General features: G+C 47.1%; 1 protein-coding gene across 1 annotated transcript in view; it reads right to left on the bottom strand.

Moving 5' to 3' along the window:
- The window catches only part of LOC111974582 (transcription factor COE2), a 44,125-nt gene that overhangs the window by 26,881 nt on the left and 8,418 nt on the right, over positions 1 to 8,826 (bottom strand). Inside the window, 1 exon segment of the mRNA XM_070447042.1 lies at positions 8,313 to 8,381. Within this exon segment, the coding sequence (XP_070303143.1) occupies positions 8,313 to 8,381 (69 nt within the window).

The following is an 8,826-nucleotide window of genomic DNA, read 5'->3' as shown; positions in this document are numbered from 1 at the left end:
CACACAAATTCTGATACACACAAACTCTGATACACACAAACTCTGATACACACACATCCATGTACACACAAATTATCTCAAGTACTCTAAAATAAATCATGCTAATCTGGCCTCCTGAGAGTGCTGCCCTACCAAAGGTGAAACCCATTAGTGGCCAGACAAATGGGAAGCTGCTTTCCCCTCTCCCTGTCCCAGTAACACAGCGCCCGGTCCCAGCCACTCATGGAGAGTGTGGCCATTTTCAGTGCTATGAGCCCCCTTCCAAACCCCATGTTTTCCCCCCTCCCTAAATCCCCCTGTCATTCACCCACATTAGCCCATTTGCAGTCCATTCCCATTTCCTGTCAAAACATTTCTCTGCTGCGCTCCGTTTCCGACTTCCCCCTCTGTGCGCTCTCCCTAAGAAAACAACATATGCTTGTTCTGAGTGTTAGGGTTCAAGCCACGACACCCAACCCAACGCAGTCCAACACAGCCAAAGGTGACAGCACAATTCAGTCATCTAATCTGCCACTCATGGTTCACTTCCTGTCTGTATTTGAGTCGTGGGTCTTCCTGGTTCACATGAGACCACATCACCAAAACCACGTACATCACAAAATTAATTCTGACTCCTGACTCTGAATAGTGTTCTCTCTCTGTGTTTCTTACAAGCAGTACCTGTCAGTGAGTATTTGATAATCTAGACAGTGGCACCCTCTCCCTCCCTCTGTCTGTCTGTCTGTCATTCTCCTCCTCTCATTGCCTCCTGGGAGGAGATGTCCGCCACTCCTGTGCCAGCTGCTCAGACTGGCCCAGCCTGTGGTGTTGTGTGCAGTGGAGCTGCTGGGCCCCATCTCTGTCTCCACTCACTGCCAGTCCCCTGTCTGAAGGGCTCCTGACAGAGGTCTGGAGGGACTGGACACTACCAGCCACCAGGGAGACGAGGCGCCTGTGACAGGGAAGTGTGTGTGTGTGTGTGTGTGTGTGTGTGTGTGTGTGTGTGTGTGTGTGTCTTTAAAGACTTTACAGATGTGTAGCTGTAATAATGAGAACGTATAGGATCAGCATGTAGGTAGATTGTGCCTGTAGCTATAGCTGGCTCAGTGAGTGCCTGTGGGGGCTGTATATGTTTTGGCTAGAAGACATGGCACGCTACCAGAGGTAGTGGAGATGAGCCTGTATGGACGGCTTGTCATGCCATTGATCTGTGTAATTCAGATGCAGGATTCCTCCTCCTTCCCCTAAAATCAGGGCTCTCTGGGACAAATAAAAAATAGGTCTCGGAAGGAACTACCATTGTGGAAAGGATGTCCAGACTACACATGGGTGGTGGTGGGGTTGGAGATGGTGGTGGAGGTGGTGGTGGTGGAGGTCTTGGTGGTGGAGATGGAGGTGGTGGTGGAGGTGGTGGAGGTGGAGGAGGTGGAGGTGGTGGACGTGGTGGTGGAGGTGGTGGAGGTGGTGGAGGTGGTGGAGGTGCAGGTGGTGGAGGTAGTGGTGGTAGAAGGGGCCAATAGGTCTGTTAACTAGGATCTCCACTCTGACATGCACTGCTGCTGGAGACCATGTCATCCTACTCTGAGCTCCACGGCTAAAGGAGTTACAGATTCTGTGATCGTGAGAACAATCTCTAAAACTGACACTGTTCACATCTCCAAGAGGACATATGATGAGGTAACAGGGCCATTTGGCTTCTACTAGGCATCTGGGAGAGGTGAGGAATTCGACCCCCTGACACAGTCAAAAATGGTTGCTGTTTCCATTTTTTTGGCCAGTTGTTTAATGTTCCTTTCCAAAAGCTCTGCTCCCTGCATGTTCCCGGGGGCTCTGTTGAGAGGGGCGGGTGATGTTCCCCTCCATTAAAATTACCGTGAGAGGCTAAGAGGCAAGCTCGCACAGGGAGCAGGGACCTGCCAACACAGATGTACAGGAGCTCAGAACGCCACAGAGGCAACACACAGAGGCAACACACAGAGGCAGCACACAGAGGCAGCACACAGAGGCAGCACACAGAGGCAGCACACAGAGGCAGCACACAGAGGCAGCACACAGAGGCAGCATAACTAACACACAGATAAATCTTACGTATAGGGGAAAAGATAGAGAGAAAGGGAGAGAAGGAAGGAAAGAAGGGAGAGACAGGCTGAAAGACAGACAGACAGACAGACAGACAGACAGACAGACAGACAGACAGACAGACAGACAGACAGACAGACAGACAGGCAGAAACAGACAGAAAATAAGATCCAGACAGATTGTCAAACAGTCCCTGACATGCTGACCACACCGCTCGCGTCGCAAAATACATTTACACATACATGTTATTCAGTCATTGCACCCACACTGCTCGTGCACATCAACGAGCATCTGCGTTGCCAGGCGCTACAATAGAAGTTGCTTCTATTTGTGACGCAGAATGCGATGCAAGTCCTGCCTCTCACATCTCCTCATTGGCTTTTAGAAGCATATACCCACGTGCCATCTCCTCATTGGTTATAACCACATGGGTGTTTGAAAGATGAACTGAGGTCGGTCGGGCGGTCGGTTGTGGTAATACACCTTATTATGAAAGTTAGATGCCAATCGCCATATAAAGTCCAAAGAAGAAAAAGACTGGAAGGAGAAGAGATGACTAGAAATGATTCGGTTGACCATTTAATGTGTAGATTAATTGTCCGAGTAGAGGACGTTGTGCACAGGTAAAATAACAACTCAACGTTTATATCCCAGGAAAATTAGCTTGCAATAGCAAGCTAGCTAGCTAAATTAGACAAATTAACTAGCAACTACAAGCTAGCTAGCTAAATTAGACAAATTAACTAGCAGCTACAAGCTAGCTAGCTAAATTGCCATAAATGTTTAACGCTTTTCGAACTGTCCCCAAATTAATATAATTGGTTCAGAGTTTGTTTTGATATTGCAACCTGCGTATCGTGATCGCATTTGGTGTGGGGGGGACAAAATCATTTTGCGCACGATGGCGCACGAGGAAGCACGCGCGCGTCCGGTTTGGGCATGGTGTTACAGATGTGGTTGTTGACGAAAGGCATTCAGATACAAATTAACAAATGATATCTGAATGCTATATTGTCAAACTGTCCAGAGGAATCCGTGTCGATTCCAACAGATAACACGTGCAAAACGTTCACTGAAATAATCCTCATCCAAATGAAGACATTAGAAATTGACCCACATTATTTTCTAGAAGTAAAAGCAATTTAGTGTATATTGATTTAAAAGCAACCGTGTGCCCACTTTCATTCGCTGCTATGTGACGGCCAGACAAAACAACCAAACGTGCACATAACTAGAATCAGGAGTAGAAGATCAATACGGCCCATAATACAAGATGAAGAGCAATGGATTCCTCTTAGGGTCAACTATTTGAAGTCTTCGCAAGGGAGCTCTAATCCCATTTCTAAAAGTGGGCTTGACCACAACCATTACTGCTGCCTATAATAAGTATTTTTTATCATTTAACACATAGGAAAGGATTTATCTGGTCTAATTGATGAGAAGAAAAAAACTTGCTAAGGAGGATTTTGTATGTTCTCATTGACAGAAAGGAAAACTAATGTATCTCTCTCTTGCATCCAGTCTTTGTGAAATGGCTTGTCGTTTTGAAAGGGGGAAGGGAAAAGCGATATTGACAAAATTGGAAAATTYCCATTGATTATTCCTCTTTCCTCAGAGTGCTGGCTTGTTAAAAAAAGACCCTTCCTGAAAACACGATCAATTAGTGAGATAGTGAATGCCATTGATCCCCTCTCCGGAATCTCTCCACCCCTGCCTCCCTTCTCCTCCCTTACGATGGATCTTTCATGCTTTCCTTATGACCATCTATTGATTCCAACCTCCTAGCCAAATATAAAACCACACTTGTACACTCCAACCCTGACTGGTCCCACTAACCAACCCACACTTCCCATTCCTACAAACTCGAGCACCAATACTGACTCTCTGCCTGTCTCTGTTGTAAAGCATGCTCCTCTAGAAATACAGAGGCTAGCACTTTCTAAAGGTCAGGGGTCATCTGGCAGTAATGCCACTGTTAACTGACCTGTCTGTCTCTGAGTAGAGAGTAGAACTCCTTAGGTTGGAGGAGGGAGGGACACACACAGGGATGTGTTCTGGTATATGTAAGTTAGACAAGCACTGAGAAAATATCAAACCCAGACAATGCAAAAGCTGTGACAGCAAGGCCTGTAAAAAAATACGGAACATATCAGAGAATGGAGTATGGAGTTCTATGCTACAGCCATACAGTCAGTTCTCTTTGAAACAGATCATTTAATCACAAGTGAGTCATTCAGCAACAGGGCACGTGTGAATGTCATCCACAATTTGAAATTGGCAAAACAGAGGAATCAATCAGTCAATTAATCAATCAAAGATCATTTACATCTTCAAAACAAAGAGGTCCCCCTCAATTGCATAAGATAGTCAGTGAGTGAGTGACATATTCAACAATGACAAGACTAGTAACCGCTGCAAGCAGTATGACCTGATCAGTGCTTTATATGAATAGGAGTAAGGGTGTCTTAAAGAGTCATCTCCCCATTCTGACTAACCCCCAACACCTCCAAGCCCCCTACCCCCACTCCTGCATCCCGCCATCCCTCCCTATGGATCAGCTGTGATCTACTCTCTCCCCTTTCACTCAAATCAGGATTAGGGAGAAGGAGGGAGCGGAGCAGCAGGAGGGGATTGGGAGGGGGGGGGGACAATATGGAAAGGAGATTAGAAAAAGAGGGGGTTTGGGCCGTTTGGGGAATTGCAAACTCCCTTGTACTTGGGTAGGTGTCCTAATGACACTGCCTAATTATCACAAAATTTGATGGGCTAGGATGAGGGGGAGAGAGAGGGATAAGGGAACACAAGGCAGAGGAAGAGAGAAAGGAAGTGAAAGAAAGATAGAAAGAGTGTGGTAGAAACACTGGTATAAGCATGAGAGAGAGAGAGAGAGAGGGAGAGAGAGAGAGAAAGAGAGACAAAAGGAGAGATAGAGAAGCACAGAGATTGAGAGAGAGGGAAAGAGAGACAAAAGGAGTAATAGAGAAGCACAGAGATTRAKAGAGAGGGAAAGGGGGAGAAATTGAAAAAGAGAGATGAGTGCGATTCAGCGGCAGTAGGGGGGTGGCAGTAGGGAGGGCGGCAGTAGGGAGGGTGGCAGTAGGGAGGGTGGCAGTAGGGAGGGTGGCAGTAGGGAGGGTGGGCCCCAGCACGCTGCATGTTAATTGGAGAACAGGTGTTGGGGCTGGGAGCAGGAGGATGATTACTGCACCCTCAGAAACAACCCACACCCCCACCCCCACCCACACCCACCACACACACACACAAATAATCTAGGCCCCAAGCAGTGACAGGGGTAAAAGTCAGGCAATGGGTCACCTACACACAATTGCACATGCATCCATACACTATAAATGCATAAATAAATAAACATCTGTGCACATCCATGCACAAACACACACAAACAGAAAAATACATGAATTTATGTACACACAAACAATGTACATATGGGCATATTCACACAGACACGTTCTCCCTCTCTCACACATACACACATACAAAGCCACAAGAAATACATTTGGGATTTCTGCAAGGACACAGTGCAACAAATTCCAACAGCTTATCCCAAATTACATAGCTGCTAATAGGCTGCTCCCCAAGGAGAGGGATCCATGAGCCTGTCAAGAGGGAAAAGCTCCTATCAGGTCTGGATGGGCACAGTGTGATTAGGTCAACGATCCCATTTAAAACCATCCTCACAGCACCACCATCAGCCTGCACAGGCTCACACACTGATACAGATCCTCCAATTCACAAGCCCCCTGCGCTACTTATAAACAATCTTTGGAGTGGTTTTGCCATGGAAGATGGAGGAAGAGGAGGGGGGTCGTTGGGAAAGTAATGCGCCAAATGAGCAAAACAGCTGCTACTAGGGATTCTGGGAAAATCCAAAAGACAACAGCCCAATTTTTCCGTTATATGAAAACTATCTTCAGCAGAGATCCTCTGAGACACACTGCTAACAGCCAGCTCAGCTTGAACACATGAGGGAAAAAGAAGAGCACAAACCTTGACATGTATAAGTGGAGGTGATTTAAGGAAGGCAGAGGCGAGGAGAGGAGGTGAGGGAGCGAGGAGAGAGGGAGAGGGAGAGAGGAAGGAGGGAGGAGGAGAGAGCGGAAGGGGAGGAGGAGGGAGCGGCCGAGTAGGTTGAAGAGATGACATACAGAAAAACTATTGTACATAGGTCTGCTTAAGAGCATTCATCACAGTGGTTAACTCCATGCAGACCCTGTGTGACTTCCAAAATCCCTGGGACGTGGAAGCCCTCACACATGCCGATTAAGGTAATGCTCTGTCTCCCTAAAGCCTGATAACTGGCTGTCAGTTGGGGAGGCTGCAGACAAGACATATGTGTGAACCCTCACATTGCATGATAGACCCTAACTCTTCATGATTCTGACAGGGATGTTTTTTATTCATACAGTATATATGGCAGGAGTTTAGGACTGTGTACAGAGGGTTTTTTTGTAGGACAGTGTGGACTAAGTGCAAGGGGCGGTCACAGTGTTCTGTGTGCTGATCACCAGTGCAAAGGAGGCAGACAGACAGACAGAGTGTACAGTATCTGCATGTGTTAGCAGCACAGTCACTAACAAACACAGATGCTTACATTAGCAGTGACAGGTATACTACAGAGACGCTAACTATCACAGACGCATGCCTCAGTGTCATAAACACTCACAGGGTGGGTGCACTCCATTAACCCATTACAGTCTAAGCCCTGTCTAAGCCGGGAGAGGGGGGGGTCTACTAAGCTATATGGAATTGTTTTAAGAAGGTCATTGCTATTTGATTTTGAATTTTAAGACCCCTTGAAGTATAAAAAAAAATGTATTTGGCCTTACTTCTATTAGCCCATACAAATGCATTGAATAAGATTAACTACATGGAACAACAGATAGTCTCCCAACAAAAAGGATGTTTGTTCTGAAGTGTCTGTCCTATATCCAAGATATATATTTTTTACATGTATTTAACCCCTTAGTTTTGTCACTAAACAGTCTCCATATGTACTTCCATAAATTTTTTCAACTGGTACCGCGGGACCTTCAGACGAGTCTTGACAGGCAAAACAACCAACATGTACTTGTTCATGAGAGTCTCACCCTTCCACAGAGGGGTCATATTACTGTGTAGCCTAAACTGTTCGGACGTTATAGACAGAAGTTGGCAGATCGGCTGTACCGACTTCAGACGAGTCTCAAGACGCTTGTGGGGGATTGAGACGCATCCAATGCAAAATAAAACTGATATCTCTAGCTTAAACTGACAGATTKATTTATTTTTTACCCCTTTTTCATTATATTCAATTGGTAGTTACAGTCTTGTCCCATCGCTGCAACTCCCGTACAGAGGTCGAGAGCCATGCGTCCTCCGAAACACGACCCTGCCAAGCCACACTGCTCGCTTAACGTGGAAGCCAGCCACACCAATGTGTTGGAGGAAACACCATCCAACTAGCGACCGTGTCAGCGTGCATGCACCTGGCCCACCACAGGAGTCGCTAGAGCATGATGGGACAAGGATATCCTGGACAGCCAAATCCTACCCTAACCCAGACGACGCTGGGCCAATTATGCGTCTCCCAGTCGCGGCCTGCTGTGACACCTCCCGGGATCGAACCCGGATCTGTAGTGACACCTCTAGCACTGAGATGCAGTGCCTTAGACCGCTGCACCACTCGGGGGCCCCTAAACATATATTTATGGGAATGTTTTATTATGCTAATTWGATTTTCGTGGGGGCGTGGACATCAACTCCATGGGGTTAAAGGCATCTGGCACAGCAACACAGACCTAGAGGGTGAGCTCCCAAATACACACACACCCACAACAACACACACGGACTGTACACACTTGCACACATATTTAACATGCAGACATGTATGCACCTCGCCATCACCCTTAAACATCCACACCCTGCCCTCTCTCCCGTTGCCCCCACTAACCATTCCTCTCCCACTAGGCCCTCTGTCTTTACTGGCCATAAAAACAACAGCTTATTTGTGAGATCTCATCACCTGGATCTGGGTCTCTGCCCTCACTCCTCTCTCTCTCTCTCTCTCTCTCTGAGTAAATGTTAATGTGCATCCATGAATTGATGTTTGTGTGAGTAGTGAGTATTTCTGCATCTGAGTATGTCTGGACATCTTAGAGGCATAAGAGGGACAGTTGAGGGGGAGACAGTGGAACACAGGCTCAATTGGCGTGTTTGACGTTGTCAGGGTTGTGTGAGCGGGTGACAGGTGCTGTTACCTGTCAATGATGACTGGGTCAGAGGGCGTCTCGTTGCGGTTTCCACAGCTTTTCTTCTCACAACAGCGACTGTGTTCCAAAAGAACAACCAGAAAACACAACAACACAGTGAGTGAAACAAACCAGCATGACAGTACTGATCTTTCCTCTGGCCCGWCCACCGTTCCAGACTGCACTGATCCAGGGAAACAAAAAGGGCCAAAGGAGAGGAGGGGAGAAAGAGACAAAAGAATAAAAGAAAGGGGAGAAAAGGTACAACAACGGACCATACAAACAGGGAGACATTATTCAGAAGTGAAAAGCCAGCCTGGCAATCTGTCACATTGATTTCGAAATCAAACTCAACCCCCACCCAATCACCCACAGACAAACACATCAACACACACACACACACACACACACACACACACACACACACACACCCACACACCCACACACACAGCATCCTACAATTCGTCAGCAGTCCTGTCTGTGGAGCCTGCTGGCCCCCCGGCCCCCCCTCCAAGTCCCCTCC

The sequence above is a fragment of the Salvelinus sp. IW2-2015 genome, linkage group LG15, assembly GCF_002910315.2.
Source record: "Salvelinus sp. IW2-2015 linkage group LG15, ASM291031v2, whole genome shotgun sequence".
NCBI lineage: Eukaryota > Metazoa > Chordata > Actinopteri > Salmoniformes > Salmonidae > Salvelinus > Salvelinus sp. IW2-2015.
Note: the sequence above shows the minus strand (reverse complement) of the source record. Positions and strands in the feature narration are given on the sequence as shown.